Genomic DNA, 23925 nt, shown 5'->3' with positions numbered 1-23925 from the left:
GGCCCCGATCACTCAAAATCTTTTTCACTCCATCTTTCCACCTCCAATTTGGTCTCCCTCTTCTCCTTGTTCCCTCCACCTCCGACACATATATCCTCTTGGTCAATCTTTCCTCACTCATCCTCTCCATGTGCCCAAACCACTTCAAAACACCCTCTTCTGCTCTCTCAACCACGCTCTTTTTATTTCCAAACATCTCTCTTACCCTTACGTTACTCACTCGATCAAACCACCTCACACCACACATTGTCCTCAAACATCTCATTTCCAGCACATCCATCCTCCTGCGCACAACTCTATCCATAGCCCACGCCTCGCAACCATACAACATTGTTGGAACCACTATTCCTTCAAACATACCCATTTTTGCTTTCCGAGATAATGTTCTCGACTTCCACAAATTCTTCAAGGCCCCCAGGATTTTCGCCCCCTCCCCCACCCTATGATCCACTCCCGCTTCCATGGTTCCATCCGCTGCCAGATCCACTCCCAGATATCTAAAACACTTCACTTCCTCCAGTTTTTCTCCATTCAGAAACAGAAGAAGGAGTCACGCAGGGAGTGCTCATCCTCCTCGAAGGCTCAGATTGGGGTGCCTAAATGTATGTGGATGTAACCAAGATGTGAAAAAAGGAGAGACAGGTAGTATGTTTGAGGAAAGGAACCTGGATGTTTTGGCTCTGAGTGAAACGAAGCTTAAGGGTAAAGGGGAAGAGTGGTTTGGGAATGTCTTGGGAGTAAAGTCAGGGGTTAGTGAGAGGACAAGAGCAAGGGAAGGAGTAGCAGTACTCCTGAAACAGGAGTTGTGGGAGTATGTGATAGAATGTAAGAAAGTAAATTCTCGATTAATATGGGTAAAACTGAAAGTTGATGGAGAGAGATGGGTGATTATTGGTGCATATGCACCTGGGCATGAGAAGAAAGATCATGAGAGGCAAGTGTTTTGGGAGCAGCTGAATGAGTATGTTATTGGTTTTGATGCACGAGACCGGGTTATAGTGATGGGTGATTTGAATGCAAAGGTGAGTAATGTGGAAGTTGAGGGAATAATTGGTATACATGGGGTGTTCAGTGTTGTAAATGGAAATGGTGAAGAGCTTGTAGATTTATGTGCTGAAAAAAGGACTGATGATTGGGAATACCTGGTTTAAAAAGCGAGATATACATAAGTATACTTATGTAAGTAAGAGAGATGGCCAGAGAGCGTTATTGGATTACGTGTTAATTGACAGGCACGCGAAAGAGAGACTTTTGGATGTTAATGTGCTGAGAGGTGCAACTGGAGGGATGTCTGATCATTATCTTGTGGAGGCTAAGGTGAAGATTTGTATGGGTTTTCAGAAAAGAAGAGTGAACGTTGGGGTGAAGAGGGTGGTGAGAGTAAGTGAGCTTGGGAAGGAGACTTGCGTGAGGAAGTACCAGGAGAGACTGAGTACAGAATGGAAAAAGGTGAGAACAATGGAAGTAAGGGGAGTGGGGGAGGAATGGGATGTATTTAGGGAATCAGTGATGGATTGCGCAAAAGATGCTTGTGGCATGAGAAGAGTGGGAGCTGGGTTGATTAGAAAGGGTAGTGAGTGGTGGGATGAAGAAGTAAGAGTATTAGTGAAAGAGAAGAGAGAGGCATTTGGACGATTTTTGCAGGAAAAAATGAAATTGAGTGGGAGATGTATAAAAGAAAGAGACAGGAGGTCAAGAGAAAGGTGCAAGAGGTGAAAAAAAGGGCAAATGAGAGTTGGGGTGAGAGAGTATCATTAAATTTTAGGGAGAATAAAAAGATGTTCTGGAAGGAGGTAAATAAAGTGCGTAAGACAAGGGAGCAAATGGGAACTTCAGTGAAGGGTGCAAATGGGGAGGTGATAACAAGTAGTGGTGATGTGAGAAGGAGATGGAGTGAGTATTTTGAAGGTTTGTTGAATGTGTTTGATGATAGAGTGGCAGATATAGGGTGTTTTGGTCGAGGTGGTGTGCAAAGTGAGAGGGTTAGGGAGAATGATTTGGTAAACAGAGAAGAGGTAGTAAAAGCTTTGCGGAAGATGAAAGCCGGCAAGGCAGCAGGTTTGGATGGTATTGCAGTGGAATTTATTAAAAAAGGGGGTGACTGTATTGTTGACTGGTTGGTAAGGTTATTCAATGTATGTATGACTCATGGTGAGGTGCCTGAGGATTGGCGGAATGTGTGCATAGTGCCATTGTACAAAGGCAAAGGGGATAAGAGTGAGTGCTCAAATTACAGAGGTATAAGTTTGTTGAGTATTCCTGGTAAATTATATGGGAGGGTATTGATTGAGAGGGTGAAGGCATGTACAGAGCATCAGATTGGAGAAGAGCAGTGTGGTTTCAGAAGTGGTAGAGGATGTGTGGATCAGGTGTTTGCTTTGAAGAATGTATGTGAGAAATACTTAGAAAAGAAAATGGATTTGTATGTCGCATTTATGGATCTGGAGAAGGCATATGATAGAGTTGATAGAGATGCTCTGTGGAAGGTATTAAGAATATATGGTGTGGGAGGCAAGTTGTTAAAAGCAGTGAAAAGTTTTTATCGAGGATGTAAGGCATGTGTACGTGTAGGAAGAGAGGAGAGTGATTGGTTCTCAGTGAATGTAGGTTTGTAGGTTTGATGTCTCCATGGTGGTTTAATTTGTTTATGGATGGGGTTGTTAGGGAGGTGAATGCAAGAGTTTTGGAAAAAGGGGCAAGTATGAAGTCTGTTGTGGATGAGAGAGCTTGGGAAGTGAGTCAGTTGTTGTTCGCTGATGATACAGCGCTGGTGGCTGATTCATGTGAGAAACTGCAGAAGCTGGTGACTGAGTTTGGTAAAGTGTGTGAAAGAAGAAAGTTGAGAGTAAATGTGAATAAGAGCAAGGTTATTAGGTACAGTAGGGTTGAGGGTCATGTCAATTGGGAGGTGAGTTTGAATGGAGAAAACCTGGAGGAAGTGAAGTGTTTTAGATATCTGGGAGTGGATCTGGCAGCGGATGGAACCATGGAAGCGGAAGTGGATCATAGGGTGGGGGAGGGGGCGAAAATTCTGGGAGCCTTGAAGAATGTGTGGAAGTCGAGAACATTATCTCGGAAAGCAAAAATGGGTATGTTTGAAGGACTAGTGGTTCCAACAATGTTGTATGGTTGCGAGGCGTGGGCTATGGATAGAGTTGTGCACAGGAGGATGGATGTGCTGGAAATGAGATGTTTGAGGACAATGTGTGGTGTGAGGTGGTTTGATCGAGTAAGTAACGTAAGGGTAAGAGAGATGTGTGGAAATAAAAAGAGCGTGGTTGAGAGAGCAGAAGAGGGTGTTTTGAAATGGTTTGGGCACACGGAGAGAATGAGTGAGGAAAGATTGACCAAGAGGATATATGTGTCGGAGGTGGAGGGAACGAGGAGAAGATGGAGACCAAATTGGAGGTGGAAAGATGGAGTGAAAAAGATTTTGTGTGATCGGGGCCTGAACATGCAGGAGGGTGAAAGGAGGGCAAGGAATAGAGTGAATTGGAGCGATGTGGCATACCGGGGTTGACGTGCTGTCAGTGGATTGAATCAAGGCATGTGAAGAGTCTGGGGTAAACCATGGAAAGCTGTGTAGGTATGTATATTTGCGTATGTGGACGTATGTATATACATGTGTATGGGGTTGGGTTGGGCCATTTCTTTCGTCTGTTTCCTTGTGCTACCTTGCAAACGCGGGAGACAGCGACAAAGCAAAAAAAAAATATATATACATATATATATATATATATATATATATATATATATATATATATATATATATATATATATATCTTTTTCTGTTTCCTTGCACTACCTCGCTAACATGGGAGACAGAGACAAAGCATAATAATTCTACGACACGCAGGGAATACGTGGGAAGTATTCTTAATCCCCTATCCCCAGGGATATATATATATATATATATATATATATATTTTTTATACTTTGTCGCTGTCTCCCGCGTTTGCGAGGTAGCGCAAGGAAACAGACGAAAGAAATGGCCCAACCCCCCCCCCCCTACACATGTATATACATACGTCCACACACGCAAATATACATACCTACACAGCTTTCCATGGTTTACCCCAGACGCTTCACATGTCTTGATTCAATCCACTGACAGCACGTCAACCCCGGTATACCACATTGCTCCAATTCACTCTATTCCTTGCCCTCCTTTCACCCTCCTGCAAGTTCAGGCCCTGATCACACAAAATCTTTTTCACTCCATCTTTCCACCTCCAATTTGGTCTCCCTCTTCTCCTCGTTCCCTCCACCTCCGACACATATATCCTCTTGGTCAATCTTTCCTCACTCATTCTCTCCATGTGACCAAACCATTTCAAAACACCCTCTTCTGCTCTCTCAACCACGCTCTTTTTATTTCCACACATCTCTCTTACCCTTACGTTACTTACTCGATCAAACCACCTCACACCACACATTGTCCTCAAACATCTCATTTCCAGCACATCCATCCTCCTGCGCACAACTCTATCCATAGTCCACACCTCGCAACCATACAACATTGTTGGAACCACTATTCCTTCTAACATACCCATTTTTGCTTTCCGAGATAATGTTCTCGACTTCCACACATTCTTCAAGGCTCCCAGAATTTTCGCCCCCTCCCCCACCCTATGATCCACTTCCGCTTCCATGGTTCCATCCGCTGCCAGATCCACTCGCAGATATCTAAAACACTTCACTTCCTCCAGTTTTTCTCCATTCAAACTCACCTCCCAATTGAATTGACCCTCAACCCTACTGTACCTAATAACCTTGCTCTTATTCACATTTACTCTTAACTTTCTTCTTTCACACACTTTACCAAACTCAGTCACCAGCTTCTGCAGTTTCTCACATGAATCAGCCACCAGCGCTGTATCATCAGCGAACAACAACTGACTCACTTCCCAAGCTCTCTCATCCCCAACAGACTTCATACTTGCCCCTCTTTCCAAAACTCTTGCATTCACCTCCCTAACAACCCCATCCATAAACAAATTAAACAACCATGGAGACATCACACACCCCTGCCGCAAACATACATTCACTGAGAACCAATCACTTTCCTCTCTTCCTACACGTACATATGCCTTACATCCTCGATAAAAACTTTTCACTGCTTCTAACAACTTGCCTCCCACACCATATATTCTTAATACCTTCCACAGAGCATCTCTATCAACTCTATCACATGCCTTCTCCAGATCCATAAATGCTACATACAAATCCATTTGCTTTTCTAAGTATTTCTCACATACATTCTTCAAAGCAAACACCTGATCCACACATCCTCTACCACTTCTGAACCCACACTGCTCTTCCCCAATCTGATGCTCTGTACATGCCTTCACCCTCTCAATCAATACCCTCCCATATAATTTACCAGGAATACTCAACAAACTTATACCTCTGTAATTTGAGCACTCACTCTTATCCTCTTTGCATTTGTACAATGGCACTATGCACGCATTCCGCCAATCCTCAGGCACCTCACCATGAGTCATACATACATTAAATAACCTTACCAACCAGTCAACAATACAGTCACCCCCTTTTTTAATAAATTCCACTGCAATACCATCCAAACCTGCTGCCTTGCCGGCTTTCATCTTCCGCAAAGCTTTTACTACCTCTTCTCTGTTTACCAACTCATTTTCCCTAACCCTCGCACTTTGCACACCACCTCAAGGCAGACCCCCTTCTCTTGCCAAACTGGCTTGCCATAATGAGTCTCCGTGTCTCTCCGTGGCGTCGTACAAGGGGACTCGAACCGAACGTACGGAACACCCTATATCTGCCACTCTATCATCAAACACATTCAACAAACCTTCAAAATACTCACTCCATCTCCTTCTCACATCACCACTACTTGTTATCGCCTCCCCATTTGCGCCCTTCACTGAAGTTCCCATTTGCTCCCTTGTCTTACGCACTTTATTTACCTCCTTCCAGAACATATTTTTATTCTCCCTAAAATTTAATGATACTCTCTCACCCCAACTCTCATTTGCCCTTTTTTTCACCTCTTGCACCTTTCTCTTGACCTCCTGTCTCTTTCTTTTATACATCTCCCACTCAATTGCATTTTTTCCCTGCAAAAATCGTCCAAATGCCTCTCTCTTCTCTTTCACTAATACTCTTACTTCTTCATCCCACCACTCACTACCCTTTCTAATCAACCCACCTCCCACTCTTCTCATGCCACAAGCATCTTTTGCGCAATCCTTCACTGATTCCCTAAATACATCCCATTCTTCCCCCACTCCCATTACTTCCATTGTTCTCACCTTTTTCCATTCTGTACTCAGTCTCTCCTGGTACTTCCTCACACAAGTCTCCTTCCCAAGCTCACTTACTCTCACCACCCTCTTCACCCCAACATTCACTCTTCTTTTCTGAAAACCCATACAAATCTTCACCTTAGCCTCCACAAGATAATGATCAGACATCCCTCCAGTTGCACCTCTCAGCACATTAACATCCAAAAGTCTCTCTTTCGCGCGCCTGTCAATTAACACGTAATCCAATAACGCTCTCTGGCCATCTCTCCTACTTACATAAGTATACTTATGTATATCTCGCTTTTTAAACCAGGTATTCCCAATCATCAGTCCTTTTTCAGCACATAAATCTACAAGCTCTTCACCATTTCCATTTACAACACTGAACACCCCATGTATACCAATTATTCCCTCAACTGCCACATTACTCACCTTTGCATTCAAATCACCCAACACTATAACCCGGTCTCATGCATCAAAACCACTAACACACTCATTCAGCTGCTCCCAAAACACTTGCCTCTCATGATCTTTCTTCTCATGCCCAGGTGCATATGCACCAATAATCACCCATCTCTCTCCATCAACTTTCAGTTTTACCCATATTAATCGAGAATTTACTTTCTTACATTCTATCACATACTTCCACAACTTCTGTTTCAGGAGTAGTGCTACTCCTTCCCTTGCTCTTGTCCTCTCACTAACCCCTGACTTTACTCCCAAGACCTTCCCAAACCACTCTTCCCCTTTACCCTTGAGCTTCGTTTCACTCAGAGCTAAAACATCCAGGTTCCTTTCCTCAAACATACTACCTATCTCTCCTTTTTTCACATCTTGGTTACATCCACATACATTTAGGCACCCCAATCTGAGCCTTCGAGGAGGATGAGCACTCCCCGCGTGACTCCTTCTTCTGTTTCCCATTTTAGAAAGTTAAAAAAATACAAGGAGGGTAGGATTTCTGGCCCCCCGCTCCCGTCCCTCTCTAGTCGCTTTCTACGACACGCGAGGAATGCGTGGGAAGTATTCTTTCACCCCTATCCCCAGGGATAATATACATATATATATATACACATACACACACACACACACACACACACACACACACACGCACATATACACACACACACACATACATATATATACATGTGAAAAATGTAAGAAACAATTTAGAAAACTGAAACTTCTAGCTTGAAATGAAATGAAAAAATGAATGTCACATAATTATATTTCATTATAATTTGTGGCTATCTCCCGCATTAACGAGGTAGCGCAAGGAAACAGATGAAAGAATGGTCTAACCCACCCACACACACATATATATACATACACGTCCACACACGCACATATACATACCTATACATCTCAACATATACGCATATATACACACACAGACTTATACATATATACACATGTACATAATTCATACTGTCTGCCTTTCTTCATTCTGTCGCCACTCCGCCACACATGAAATGAAAACCCCCTACCCCCGCATGTGCGCGAGGTAGCGCTAGGAAAAGAAAAAAAAGGCCACATTCGTTCACACTCACTCTCTAGCTGTCATGGATAATGCAAAGAATGCATTCACCTCCCTAACCACCCCATCCATAAACAAATTAAACAACTATGGAGACATCACGCACCCCTGCCGCTAACTGACCTTCACTGGGAACCAACCACTTTCCTCTCTTCCTACTCATACACATGCCTTACATCCTTGATAAAAACTTTTCACTGCCTCTAGCAACTTACCTCCCACTCCATATACTCTTAATGCATTCCACAAAGTATCTCTATCAACTCTATCATATGCCTTCTCCAGATCCATAAATGCTACATACAAATCCATCTGTTTTTCTAAATATTTCTCACATACATTCTTCAAAGCAAACACCTGATCCACATATTCTCTACCATCTTTGAAACCACACTGCTCTTCGTTTAGCCTCTTAATCAATACCCTCCCATATAATTTCCTAGGGATACTCAACAAATATATATCTCTGTAATTTGAACACTCAACTTTATCCTCTTTGCCTTTGTATAATGGAACTATGCATGCATTCCACCAATCCTCAGGCACTTCACCATGAACCATACATACATTGAATATCCTTACCAACCAGTCAACAACACAGTCACCACCTTTTTTAATAAAAAAAAAACTGCAATACCATCCAAACCCGTGGCCTTGCCGGCTTTCATCTTCCACAAAGCTTTCACTACCTCTTCTCTGTTTACCAAACCATTCTCCCTTACCCTCTCACTTCGCACACACCCTTTATCTGCCACTCTATCATCAAACACATTCAATGAACCTTCATAATACTCTATCTCCTATAGACTATTGCACATATTTCTACTGTGTGGCCATCTGAAGTACTGTGGTTGTAATTCCTTGTTTAAAAGTAAACACCTGGAATCATTCCAAAATATAACAAAAGTAAAACAAAAAGTAGTGGCTAGGCTGATCAAAGCATATTATGGCATTGGGGACTGGTGTTATCTCTGGGTACATTAATTTTTATGAAATAGCAAAGCTCTCATGATTAATGTCTGATGGCCAAAAGTCAAAGTTAAGACAATGCAAGCCAGTGTCAAGCAATAAACAGCAGATATGAAGAGCATGCAAGCTTGAAATCAAGTGGGTGGAGAGTAGCTTGGCACCACCTCACCTCTATGCCATGATATCACTGGTCTGAATTGGTTGCTGTATGGTCTCCAAGTTAGGAGCATCTGCTGGCCTCATGTTCAAAATGGTTTAAGGGGATGAATTCATGGATACACCCCATCCCTGAAGTAAAACACTGCTTTCTTTACCTACTGTCTATAAATAAGAACTAAGATCAGAAGAGATGGATAAGCACAATTTAGTTGCAATAAAAGCTGATAAGGAAAATGCAAGAGAATATATTAAGTAATCATCTAACAGGAATTTTGTGAAAGTGCTTAAAAGGGAAGCAATGTTCCCAATACAAAATTAAATGAAATATTCCTGCACTGCAACAGACCTGAGGAGATGGTCGCCATGAAGAAGGTCGAGACACATGGTGAGTGTGAGTATAATAGCTCACTGTTGATACAGGAGGCAAAACACCATCAGGCACCTCTGTGCCTAGGCCTTGGAAACGCTCCCTTGTTCCCCCACCCAAGTCCACCATTCTGGTTCATGTGATGTTCCTTGGTGCAAAAGAAATATTCTGAAATAAGCAAAAACAAGATCTAATATCAGTGCTTCAACCAATAGTATTGCAAGACTACTGACAAAGAAAAAAGGGTGATGGCGATTAGATAATTATTTTACAATTTACTAGTGATTAAACCTTCAACCACTCCACCCATAAATGTTACTGGACTCCAGCTGTTCAAGGTCAAAACACAAATGAAAAGTCATCTTTAGTAAGACTGTATCACAGGGAGTACAACTCCCAATCTCATCACAGCACTTCTCATTCAAAAGGACTCTACATAGCCCTGCAACTAGAAGTAGAGCAGCCTTGGGCAGCAAGAATCATCAGGAAGGTCCCATGCAAAAAAAGAACTCTATAATAGATATTAGTCCTAATTATAAATAAACAAATAACTCTATCCATATATGGAAAGGTCTGTGGGACCTGGATGTGGATTAGGGAGCTGTGGCTATGGAGCATTACACATGACAGCTAGAGACTGAGTGTGAAGGAATGTGGCCTTTTTTCTCTGTATCCCAGGAACTACCTCACTGAAGTAGGGGGTAGTGGCACTGTTTCCTATGGGGCAGGGTAGTGACAGGAATGGATGAAGGCTAGCAAGTATGAATATATATGTTTTTTTTTTTTCTTTTTCATACTATTTGCCATTTCCCGCGTTAGCGAGGTAGCGTTAAGAACAGAGAACTGGGCCTTAGAGGGAATATCCTCACCTGACCCCCTTCTCTGTTCCTTCTTTTGGAAAATTAAAAAAAAAAAACAAGAAAGGGGAGGATTTCCAGCCTCCCGCTCCCTCCCCTTTTAGTCGCCTTCTACGACACACAGGGAATACGTGGGAAGTATTCTTTCTCCCCTATCCCCTGTCTGTCCTAATTCATTCCCGCTGCCATCCCGCCACACATGAAATGACAGCCCCCTTCCCCCACATGTGTGCGAGGAAGCGCTAGGAAAAGACAACAAAGGCCACATTCGTTCACACTCAGTCTCTAGCTGTTATGTATAATGCACCGAAACCACAGCTCCCTTTCCACATCCAGGCCCCACAAAACTTTCCATACTTTACCCCAGACACTTCAAATGCCCTGGTTCAATCCACCGACAGCACGTCGACCCCGGCACACCACATCACTCCAATTCACTCCATTCCCCGCACGCCTCCCACCCCCCCGCATGCTCAGGCCCCGATCACTCAAAATCCCTTCCACTCCATCCTTCCACCTCCAACCCGGTCCTCCACCTCTCCTCACTCCCTCCACCTCCGACACACACATCCTCCCTGTCAATCTTTCCTCACTCACTCTCTCCATGCGACCAGACCACCCCAAAACACCCCCCTCTCTGCTCCCTCAACCACACTCCCCTCACTACCACACATCTCTCTCACCCTCTCATTACTTATTTTGGTTAAATCCACGCACATACAGACACGTGTATATATGTATGTCTCTTTGTGCATGTATATGTATATATGTATTGATAAGTATATGTATGTATATGTGTGTATATGGGCGTTTATGTATATGTGAACATGAGTGGATGGGCCTTTCTTCATCCATTTCCTAACGTTAACTTGATGACGCAGGAACAGTGATTATGTATAATGAGGCAAAATATATAAACAAATTATACTATTCTTATTTTTTTTATTATACTTTGTCGCTGTATCCCGCATTAGCGAGGTAGCACAAGGAAACAGACAATAGAATGGTCCAACCCACCCAAATACATACATACATATATATTGTACAAAGGCAAAGGGGATAAGAGTGAGTGCTCAAATTACAGAGGTATAAGTTTGTTGAGTATTCCTGGTAAATTATATGGGAGGGTATTGATTGAGAGGGTGAAGGCATGTACAGAGCATCAGATTGGGGAAGAGCAGTGTGGTTTCAGAAGTGGTAGAGGATGTGTGGATCAGGTGTTTGCTTTGAAGAATGTATGTGAGAAATACTTAGAAAAGCAAATGGATTTGTATGTAGCATTTATGGATCTGGAGAAGGCATATGATAGAGTTGATAGAGATGCTCTGTGGAAGGTATTAAGAATATATGGTGTGGGAGGCAAGTTGTTAGAAGCAGTGAAAAGTTTTTATCGAGGATGTAAGGCATGTGTACGAGTAGGAAGAGAGGAAAGTGATTGGTTCTCAGTGAATGTAGGTTTGTGGCAGGGGTGTGTGATGTCTCCATGGTTGTTTAATTTGTTTATGGATGGGGTTGTTAGGGAGGTGAATGCAAGAGTCTTGGAAAGAGGGGCAAGTATGAAGTCTGTTGGGGATGAGAGAGCTTGGGAAGTGAGTCAGTTGTTGTTCGCTGATGATACAGCGCTGGTGGCGGATTCATGTGAGAAACTGCAGAAGCTGGTGACTGAGTTTGGTAAAGTGTGTGGAAGAAGAAAGTTAAGAGTAAATGTGAATAAGAGCAAGGTTATTAGGTACAGTAGGGTTGAGGGTCAAGTCAATTGGGAGGTGAGTTTGAATGGAGAAAAACTGGAGGAAGTGAAGTGTTTTAGATATCTGGGAGTGGATCTGTCAGCGGATGGAACCATGGAAGCGGAAGTGGATCATAGGGTGGGGGAGGGGGCGAAAATTTTGGGAGCCTTGAAAAATGTGTGGAAGTCGAGAACATTATCTCGGAAAGCAAAAATGAGTATGTTTGAAGGAATAGTGGTTCCAACAATGTTGAGTGGTTGCGAGGCGTGGGCTATGGATAGAGTTGTTCGCAGGAGGATGGATGTGCTGGAAGTGAGATGTTTGAGGACAATGTGTGGTGTGAGGTGGTTTGATCGAGTAAGTAACGTAAGGGTAAGAGAGATGTGTGGAAATAAAAAGAGCGTGGTTGAGAGAGCAGAAGAGGGTGTTTTTAAGTGGTTTGGGCACATGGAGAGAATGAGTGAGGAAAGATTGACCAAGAGGATATATGTGTCGGAGGTGGAGGGAACGAGGAGAAGAGGGAGACCAAATTGGAGGTGGAAAGATGGAGTGAAAAAGATTTTGTGTGATCGGGGCCTGAACATGCAGGAGGGTGAAAGGAGGGCAAGGAATAGAGTGAATTGGAGCGATGTGGTATACCGGGGTTGACGTGCTGTCAGTGGATTGAATCAAGGCATGTGAAGCGTCTGGGGTAGACCATGGAAAGCTGTGTAGGTATGTATATTTGCGTGTGTGGACGTATGTATATACATGTGTATGGGGGGGGAGGGCCATTTCTTTCGTCTGTTTCCTTGCGCTACCTCGCAAACGCGGGAGACAGCAACAAAATATAATAAAAAAAAATAAAAAAGATGTTTGGGAAGGATGTAAATAAAGTGCATAAGACAAGAAAACAAATGGGAAAATTGGTGAAGGGGCAAATGGGGAGGTAACAACAAGTAGTGGTGAAGTGAAAAGGATATGGAGTGAGTATTTTGAAGGTTTATTGAATGTGTCTGATGATAGAGTGGCAGATATAGGGTGCTTTGGTCAAGGTGGCATGCAAAGTGAGAGGATCAGGGAGAATGGCTCGGTAAACAGAGAAGAGGAAGTGAAAGCTTTGCAGAAGATGAAAGCTGGCAAGGCGGCAAGTTTGGATGGTGTTGCAGTGTTGTTGATTGGTTGATAAAGATATTCAATGTATGTTGGTTCATGGTGAAGTGCCTGAGGATTGGCAGAATGCATGCATAGTGCCATTGTACAAAGCCAAAGGGGATAAAGGTGAATGTTCAAATTACAGAGGTATAAATTTGTTGAGTATTCCTAGGAAATTAAATGGGAGGGTATTGATTGAGATGGTAAAGGCATGTACAGAGCATCAGATTGGGGAAGAGCAGTGTGCTTTCAGAAGTGGTAGAGGATGTGTAGATCAAGTGTTTGCTTTGAAGAATGTATGTGAGAAATAGTTAGAAAAACAGACGGAAATGTATGTAGCATTTATGGATCTGAAGAAGTCATATGATAGGGTTGATAGAGATGCTTTGTGGAAGGTTTAAAGGGTATATGGTGTGGGAAGTAAGCTGCTAGAAGCAGTGAAAAGTTTTTACCAAGGGTGTAAGGCATGTGTACTAGTAGGAAGAGAGGAAAGTGATTGTTTCCCAATGAATGACGGTTTGTGGCAGGGGTGCATGATGTCTCCATGGCTGTAAAATTTGTTTATGGATGGGGTGGTTAGGGAGGTAAATGCAAGAGTTTTGGAAAGAGGGGCAAGTATGCAGTCTGTTGTGGATGAGAGGGCTTGGAGTCAGTTGTTGTTCGATAATGATACAGCGCTGGTGGCTGACTTGGGTGAGAAACTGCAGAAGTTGATGACTGAGTTTGCTAAAGTGTGTGAAAGAAGAAAGCTAAAAGTATATGTGAATAAGAGCAAGGTTATTACGTTCAGTAGGGTGGAGGGACAAGTTAATTGGGAGGTAAGTCTGAATGGAGAAAAACTGGAAGTGAAATGTTTTCTATATCTGGGAGTGGATTTAGCAGCAGATGGAACCATGAAAGTGGAAGTGAGTCACAGGGTGGGGAGGGGGCAAAGGTTCTGGGAGCGTTGAAGAATGTGTGGAAGGCAAGAACATTATCTTGAAGAGCAAAAATGGGTATGGTTGAAGGAATAGGGGTTCCAACAATGTTATATGGTTGCGAGGCATGGGTTATAGACAGGGTTGCACAGAGGAGGGTGTTTGTGTTGGAAATGAAATGCTTGAGGACAATATGTGGTGTGAGGTGGTTTGATCGAGTAAATAATGAAAGGGTAAGAGAAATGTGTGGTAATAAAGAGTGTAGTTGAGAGAGCAAAAGAGGGTGTGTTGAAATAGTTTTGTCATATGGAGAGAATGAGTGAGGAAAGATTGACAAAGAGTATATGAGACCAAATTGGAGGTGGAAGGATGGAGCGAAAAAGATTTTGAGCGATCGGGGCCTGAACATACAGGAGGGTGATAGGCGTGCAAGGAATAGAGTGAATTGGAACAATGTGGTATGCCAGGGTCGACATGCTGTCATTGGATTGAACCAGGGGATGTGAAGTGTCTGGGGTAAACCACAGAAAGTTTTGTGCAGCCTGGATGTGGAAAGTGAGCTGTGGTTTCAGTGCATTACAAATGACACCTAGAGACTCAGTATGAACGAATGTGGCCTTTGATGTCTTTTTCCTAGAGCTACCTCACACGCACGCGGGAGGTGCCCATTTAATGTGTGGCGGGGTGGCAGCGGGAATGAAGGACGGCAGCATGAATGAATATGTACATGTGTATACATGTACATGTCTGTGTATGTATATGTATGTATACGCTAAAATGTACAGGTATGTATAAGGGCATGTGTGGGCGTTTATGTATATACATGTGTATGTGGGTGGATTGGGCCATTCTTTCATCTATTTCCTCATGCTATCTTGCTAATGCAGGAGACAGTGACAAAGTACAAGAAATAAATAAAAATAATATATATATATGGATTGAACCAGGGCATTTCAAGCTTCTGGGGTAAACCATGAAAAGTTTTGTGGGGCCTTGATGTGGAAAGGGAGCTGTGGTTTCGGTGCATTACAAATGACAGCTGGAGACTGAGTTTGAAAGAATGTGGCCTTTGTTGTCTTTTCCTGGTTTAAACTCGCATTAAACAATACTGGATGATGCTTACTAGCATAATCATGCAGTAATGCTAAGAAGTAAGAAAGCAGCATTAATTAATCATAAGGCCAAAATAAGAATGATTCCAGAGAACTTTAATCTCAGGAGTTTAATCAACGATGAAGCTAACAGTACACGAAGTAATCAAGGATTAATAAATAATATTATATTAATTTATTGTACTTTGTCGCTGTCTCCTGCATTAGTGAGGAAGAGCAAGGAAACAGACAAAAGAATGGCCCAACCCACCCACATACACATGTATATACATACACATCCACACACGCACATATACATACCTATACATCTCAACGTATACATAAATATACACACACAGATATATACATATATACACATGTACATAATTTATACTGTCTGCCCTTATTCATTCCTGTCGCCACCCCACCACACATGAAATAACAACCCCCTCCCCTTGCATGAGTGCGGGGTAGCACTAGGAAGAGACAACAAAGGCCACATTCGTTCACACTCAGTCTCTAGCTGTCATGTATAATGCACCGAAACCACAGCTCCCTTTCCACATCCAGGCCCCACAGAACTTTCCATGCTTTACCCAAGATGCTTCACATGCCCTGGTTCAATCCACTGACAGCATGTTGACCCTGGTACACCACATCATTCCAATTCACTCTATTCCTTGCATGCCTTTCACCCTCCTGCATGTTCAGGCCCCAATCACTCAAAATCTTTTTCACTCCATCTTTCCACCTCCAATTTGGTCTCCCACTTCTCCTTGTTCCCTCCACCTCTGACACATATATCCTCTTTGTCAATCTTTCCTCATTCTCTCCATGTGACCAAACTGTTTCAAAACACCCTCTTCTGCTCTCTCAACCACACTCTTTTTATTACCACACATCTCTTTTACCCTTTCAAACCACCTCTTACCACACATTGTCCTCAAACATCTCATTTCCAGCACATCCATCCTCCTCCACAAGACTCTATCTATAGCCAATGCCTCGCAACCATACAACATTGTTGGAACCACTATTCCTTCAAGCATACCCATTTTTGCTTTCCAAGATAATGTTTTCGACTTACACACATTTTTCAACGCTCCCAGAACTTTCCCTCCCTCCCCCACCCTATGATTCACTTCCGCTTCCATAGTTCCATACGCTGCCAAATCCACTCCCTGATATCTAAAACACCTCACTTCCTCCAGTTTTTCTCCATTCAAACTTACCTCCCAATTGACTTGACCCTCAACCCTATTGTACCTAATAACCTTGCTCTTACTCACATTTACTCTCAGCTTTCTTCTTTCACACACTTTACCAAACTCAGTCACCAGCTTCTGCAGTTTCTCACACGAATCAGCCACCAGTGCTATATCATCAGCGAACAACAACAGACTCACTTCCCAAGCTCTCCCATACACAACAGACTGCGTACTTGCCCCTCTTTCTAAAACTCTTGCATTCACCTCCCTAACAACCCCATCCATAAACAAATTAAACAACCATGGAGACATCATGCACCCCTGCCCCAAACCGACATTCAATGGGAAGCAATCACTTTCCTCTTCCTACTCGTACACATGCCTTACATCCTCGATAAAATCTTTTCACTCCTAACAACTTGCCTCCCACACCATATATTCTTAATACCTTCCACAGAGCATCTCTATCAACACTATCATATGCCTTCTCCAGATCCATAAATCCTACATACAAATCCATTTGCTTTTTTAAGTATTTCTCACATACATTCTTCAAAGCAAACACCTGATCCACACATCCTCTACCACTTCTGAAACCACACTGCTCTTCCTGTCTGATACTCTGTACATGCCTTCACCCTCTCAATCAATACCCTTCCATATAATTCCCCAGGAATACTCAACAAACTTATACCTCTGTAATTTGAGCACTCACTTTTATCCCCTTTGCCTTTATACAATGGCACTATGCAAGCATTCCGCCAATCCTCAGGCACCTCACCATGAGTCATACGTATATTAAATAACCTTACCAACCACTCAACAACACAGGCACCCCCTTTTTTAATAAATGCCACAGCAATACCATCCAAACCCGCTGCCTTGCTGGCTTTCATCTTCCGCAAAGCTTTTACTACCTCTACTCTGCTTACCAAATCATTCTCCCTAACCCTCTCACTTTGCACACCATCTCGACCAAAACACCCTATATCTGCCACTCTATCATCAAATACATTCAACAAACCCTCAAAATACTCACTCCATCTCCTCACATCACCACTACTTGTTATCACGTCCCCATTAGGCCCCTTCATACAACTAAAAATAAAATGCAAGAAGAATAGATTAGTCCAAAGAGTTTCATCAATGATGAAATGAATGGCACACTAAAAAATCATGTAAGGCACTTGCCTTCCTTTGTTAAATAAATGCAACAGTCAACGAGAACTGTATCAAGTTTATGATATAAATAACTGAGCTTTGAATGAAGAAAAGCCTATTTCTTTCCTGAACAGATTCACATGAGCTATGAGAAAACTTCCCAGACATCCAAGCATTAGAAACAACATACCCCTTAGTTTCTAATAAGGTTAATACTTCTTTGAAACCAGACAGCAGTAGCAGCAATGGCTTCCTCCAAGAGTGCTGCCCTCTAACCAAAAGTCACCCTTAGAAAATGGCATGAGTCTTATCAGCTGTCACAAGTAATATGTTACAATTTTAAAGAATAGGGGAATACTTTTGAGTGAAGGTCAGGAACAATACCCTCAGGGTTTTTCATATGTAAATAATTGCATCTACCATTTGCACTACAGAGAGTAAAGTCTCAGAGATCTCAATCATTACCAGTATTTCAGATCCATTACTGTGCCAATGCGGGCTGTGAATGATCTCTGCAAACTTTTTAATTCAGCATTTCCATCTGCCCTAAAAGGTGATGGTAAGACATAGCAGTTCTCTATCTGTGAGAGCATTAATGCCTTGAAAAGTGATATCATAGGTTTCTCCTGTTCATTCTTGAAGGCTTGCACAAGATCCAACCTACCATCTTTTTTGGAAAAGGCAACTGTTGCCTTGTTTTGTTTGTTTACGGTAAGCTCATCAGACATTGCTAATTCAAGGTTTTGCACACTATCCACCAAATATATGATGGTGTCAACATCTATCCATTCCGTATTTTCTTGTCCATTCTCCCTAATAATGAAGCTGAAACTTGTTCCCAATGGAAATGCTGTTTATGCATGTCAGTAGTTATTCAGCATTTTCTTGATTAGATTTCTGTAATCATTCTAGCATCATATGCAAAGGGTGTCTTAAAACTATGACTCTACAGACTGCTTATTTTAAGATAAGTCAGACAGATATCTAAACAGGCTGGAAAAATTAAAACATCAACTGATGTCAGCCACTATTTAAGGGTTGACACAGCTAAAATTTATCCTGGTATAAATTTGTGGTGTGCCATGCTTAACTCAAATGGCTTCTCCCTGAACTGTCAAGTTTTCTTGCTACCTTGGAAGTCCAAAGACTTCCTCATCCTAGGAAGAACTGAAATATTCTAGTATGCATCCTTCAGATCAAACTACTATGGGCAAAAATTAAACATAAGCATAATAATGATAAAAAAAAAACAGGCTAACCTTAAAAGAGATATATGAGCAAAGTTTATTATACTCTAAAGTAAGGAGCTTGGAGCATGTATATTCCTGAATACTTTGCCTTACCTTACAGAAGGAAAGGGGCTTCATTTCCTGATATTCGGCAGTTTTTGAAGTAAAATTCATTTTCCAGAAATATGCCATTCAATATTTTTTTCCATGATGACTAAATAGGCTTCAACAGAATGACATATCTATCTTTCTCAGAGCAAACAGGAGCTCACAAAGAAACCACCACAGGCATCCCAAATTATGTTTTCAAATGATTTCCATAAAGTACATTATCATTCATCTTATCTGTTGGCTGAAATATCATTCAAGTTGATGTTCCTCAATTCAGTGCCAACAACAGCCAAAGCTGTGCACATTGTATTTTCTTTAATTTTCATCATGTATAGAAAAGGATAAAAGTAGAGTTTGAGGTTGCCCTCATTACCTTATAAATATTAACATCAGTGGTATTATTGGGCTCTGTCAAGAAGTGGTTAAATTGCATGTATTATTGTCAATTGTCCAAATAGACTGCAGTTCCATTGAGGAGCTTTTCACTTCAAAGGTAACTTTCACTCCATGTTCTTAACTGGATCATAGCTTTGAAGCTGCAAGAACCCCATAAAATGGGTTCTGGGATTGTAAAATTAATCAAATTATTGACATACCCTGCACATTATATCAAAACTATGCAGGTCTTTGAGGATAAGGGGAAAATATGAGGTCATATAATGTAAAAATGAACGAACCACAAAAATCAGCCAATCTATGAAATCCTTATCTAAAATACTTTGACTGTCATTGACATTTCTTTTATTTTTCATTACTTCCTTAAAAAAATATCACTACTTTAGCTTTCTCTTGCAGACTTGGGTCAACAACGTGCACTCATTACACATCTAACCCTCAAATGACAGGCATGGTTCAGAAATTACAACACAGTGAAAAAAAAGTCCTTTATGAAATGACTGCTTAGCATTCAAAAGTAGCAGAAAAAACAAAGAGTTAAATCATTACCTTTGTGTTTGTCTGGTTCAGTGTTATTTGAGGGCCGAGAGGGGATGTAAATGATGCATTTGACAGTTCCATTAGAGAACTTGTAATCTTAATGTCCTACTAGTCCGATGTACATGCACATGATTAGTTGTGAATAACATGAATATATTTGGTGATATTACACCTTTTACCCTAAAACTGTGTGGGGGATTCTGGCTGGCATGTGTGAGAACACAGATAGAATTATTTCTTTCTTTACACTGAAGACTCTACTTATAGTTCATACAAACTTCTTTCATTCCTTCTTTATTTCATAACCATTCATCCTTATTGCATGAGCAAGGTAGCACCCAAAACAGATGAATGAACCTACTTCTTTTGGGAAATAAAGGTTGGAAAGATTTCCAGTCCCTAATTCCCTCTAAGACACCTTCTACGACACACATGTGAGCAGATACGATCCTCTACAATGGTGAATAACATGAATATATGAATAGTTGCCTTCCGCTAGTGGCACTAAAGGCCAAGAAATGGCACTAGAGCTCACTACTTATGGAGACTTTATTGCAATGGCCACCCTCTTGAGTGAGTTTCAGGGGGGAGCAAACACACAGATAGATAAATTCTTACATAAACACAAGTTCATTGGAAATGCCTGTCCTTCCTTCTTACATAATCCAGCCAGAATCACTTTCTTATATCATATGTGTTCCTCCTGATAATTTAAGCCACTCAACAAACCATGAATTTTCCACAGGGATGCCGTGTGCACACAACCTTCAAGTGGACAGGTGTGTACTTGTATTGATGGTTGTAGGAGTGCTAAGGAAAAATATTTTCTCTGCTTCTCTTAAAAACAAAAAAGACCTCTGCAGGCTATCAGTGGTAAGATATGTCAAGTAGACAGCTAAACAGAAGCAGAAAAAGCAAGCTCAACATCTGTTGTCTGCTTTTGGCCACTGTTTAAGTGTTAAAGTAAGACCTTTTGATCATTCTTACCAGAAAGTTCATGAATTCAAAAAATTTAAAAGATCATATCTGTTTTCATTTGAGAGAGAAAAAAATATACTTTTAATGCCCACAAAGAAACACATGGCCACCCTATCTCTGCAAAAGAAGACCATAAAAATCATACATCAATAAAGTAATACTGAAAATAAGATGAATGGCACCCCCTCAGAAATGTTAGGTGGTTTCCTAAGCTTATGTCAACTTTCTTGCAATTGATCTCTAGGATTTCATATAAACTAGCTTCACATTATCCCTTCTTAATGCAGTTTTAACCTAATCTAAGAAAGAAAGCCTTTAACTCCACTTTTACCCAGAGCAAACTGTGGGACAGATAATACTTTTGTGAAATGTTAACTTTACTCTTTCAATAAAACTAGCTTTTGGAACTGACTACTTTCTTCCAATGGTTGTGTTGTGAAAGAAGAGAATAAGCATGACAGCATGATTTTGTAAAGCATTATATTTCATTCTATACTCATAAATATGGTACTAATGTTAGAATGTTTTGAGGATCAGGAAAAGTGTGGGATTATCAAAAGTAAATGAACTGAAAAAAAAACAGAACCTGTGAAGTCTCACAGAAGTTCCTTTAAAAGCTTAGTCAGCCAGTAGAAATATACATATTCTATAGCGTGCTGATCAGAACCACGTGGAATGGCTGTCTGTGTGGATAAGTAGTGGTAAAGCAGACAGTCACTCAGTCTGTTGTGTATTTCTTTCTATGTAAGTGGGCAGTTGGCATGTTCCTAGATCATACTACTGTCTATTTCAACAAGAATACCAAAAATTATTATAAATCTCAGCTGATAAGGAAGTTCAGTGATGATTTTAAGGGTTCTATTGAATTTTAACATGTCTCTTCTACTTCTATATTAACACCACATTTTCCTTGATTTTCATAACCCTGACCATTATCAAAGAACAAAACACAATCTTAAAATATCATACTCTGCCACTCTTGATTCTGTTCTCTAAACACTACTGGGAGTCCACATTATATGTGATCGTTGCATTCTGAAGAAAAAGCAAAATTTGAAATTGCACATAATGAAAAGTTATTTACAAAGAAAAAAAAAAAAAAAGGATGCATTCCATATGAGAATTTGTATTGACCTTAGACCCACTTCTATGACTTTTGTGACATCCAAATTATAATAATCTCATAAAAGATAATAAAATAAGCCATTCTACAATGTGACATAAGCAATCATCAACAAAAATAGGTGTACAAGGAGGTAGAGGATGGTGGTAGTGGTCTACAAGCTGTCGTATGGAAAAACAAATGGTAAAGGGTCATCTGGATAATCATTCCTTGGAAGCACAGGTTGAAAGAGTGTTGAATGGCCAACAAAATTTCTTATCTCTTCATTCTTTTTGATATTCCTGATAACCTGCAGAGGTTAAATGAATGATCCACTACTAAGGGTTCCTCATCATCTTCCCTGCATTTCAGAATCTTCAATTTCAGCCCCAGAGTTTGCAGTCCTAATTCTCTTCATGGCAGGACTAAGGGGAGGGCTAAGAGATAAGTCTTAGATATCATATCGAAAATACGAATGGTAACAGAAAATAAGCACAGCACAAAATTAGCACAAATTCACACAGTGCAATGGACATGTGCTACTGACTAGCATTGCTTCCTGTGGCATGTATAGCAGCTACTGGAGATTCAGCAGCTGGGACATGGAATACCATGAAACGTGATTTCAGGACTTATCCACACTGGCTAAGACCAAAAGTTTTCCCACCGATAATGAACTGTTGGTTGGAAGAGTCTTTACATAAGAGCATATTCACATTTGCTGGACACAGACATAGTGAGGACCACCAACTCACAACTGTTGTAAACAAAAGTAAGTAATTTCCTATAGCTAATTTTGTTGTGGCAGCAAACTTTCACCAATGCTTCTCTGCATGCAAAATACTGCATGCGAAAATAGCTGAAAGATAATCTTACAGCAGGTTTGGTTCAGTAGTAGTTTACAGTACTCCAGGTTAGGGGTGCAAAATGCTCAGGGATGAGTAGGGATGCAGAGTGCTCTGGTTAGATTTGGGGACTTTAGGGTTAAGTCAAAACAGTTCTTTCAATTCATTTCTCTTATTTCCTTATACTTCAAAGCCCTCCACACTCTTACTTGGGGGGGGGGGTTAACTTATGGGATTTTAACATTGTAAAAGCCTATGAAACACATTAAATTTTCCTCTTTTGACTACACTACATGAACATACTGGTCAATTCTGGTAACATAGCATCCAATAATAAAATCAAGCACATTTACTTACAGGTAAATGTATAGTTTGTGGATGTGGTGACTGTTATTTCAATAATGATAAAAATCATACGTATGGATTCCATAAATGTAAGCAGAGCCATTCCATCAGCAATAATAATTTTTGATAACTTATATTTGGTCTCTTGGATTTTTCTATCTTTCCTCTCATATACATCAGTTGTTCTATGCAAGAAACATAATACCTACTGAAGAAATCTAAAATGAAGTAACATAACCTAAACTTCTTTAAAGTGATTGCTGAAGGAAGAACAGACTTCACAGTCAAAAATATAATAAAGTGATTTTGGCAATAATGATATATGAAAATCACTGCACCTTCAAAGCATCTATTTACCTATCTCAGTTTCACGAAAGTTAAATTAAGATAAATTCTAATACAAGGTTAAAGTACGGACTATGACACTAATCTTAATATTAGTGTCTATTTTTCATCCTAGTTCTAAATACTGAAAAAGATGAATGAAGTCAAAGCACTAAAAGCTTCTGTAAACTAAAATCAGAGATGGATCGCCTTTCTGAAACACTATTTAGCCTTGCTACTGTGCTGCACACTCATTATTCAACATTATTCATAACTAAAATTATCGAGAATATGGGGAAAGATCACAAGCTTTGAGTTTCAATACCAAACTGATATCTACAATTAACAGATCTTTGTGAGGTGCAATGACAGTGCAACCACATGCAATAACAAGATATTGGCAAGAAACTTACAAGAAAGAATAAGGAGATACACTTTTGTTGCATCTAGGGTAGTTGATGAATGGAAAAGGCTGTGAATGTTGATGGAATGAAGAGGTCCTCAACGTTATAATTGAGAAGTCTTAAAAGATGGAGGCCCTCCAATGTAAAATTCCCTCCTCACAGTTAAAGAACTATAAAAAGGTAGTAACCTAAAATTTACAACAAATAGTGCATTACATTTGCTGACAATAGTGTAGTTTCTCT

At 40.9% G+C, this 23925-nt stretch overlaps 1 protein-coding gene across 2 annotated transcripts in view; it reads right to left on the bottom strand.

Moving 5' to 3' along the window:
* Positions 1 to 23925, bottom strand: part of LOC139751407 (uncharacterized) — a 188755-nt gene that overhangs the window by 141642 nt on the left and 23188 nt on the right. For both annotated transcript variants that reach the window (XM_071666795.1, XM_071666794.1), the window contains exon 2: positions 9293 to 9481. In XM_071666795.1, the coding sequence (XP_071522896.1) occupies positions 9293 to 9442 (150 nt within the window). In that variant the 5' untranslated portion in view covers positions 9443 to 9481. The remainder of the gene's footprint in view (positions 1 to 9292; positions 9482 to 23925) is intronic.

Source organism: Panulirus ornatus, chromosome 11 (assembly GCF_036320965.1).
Source record: "Panulirus ornatus isolate Po-2019 chromosome 11, ASM3632096v1, whole genome shotgun sequence".
In the NCBI taxonomy this organism is placed as follows: Eukaryota; Metazoa; Arthropoda; class Malacostraca; order Decapoda; family Palinuridae; genus Panulirus; species Panulirus ornatus.
This window is presented reverse-complemented; position numbering and strand designations above follow the sequence as displayed.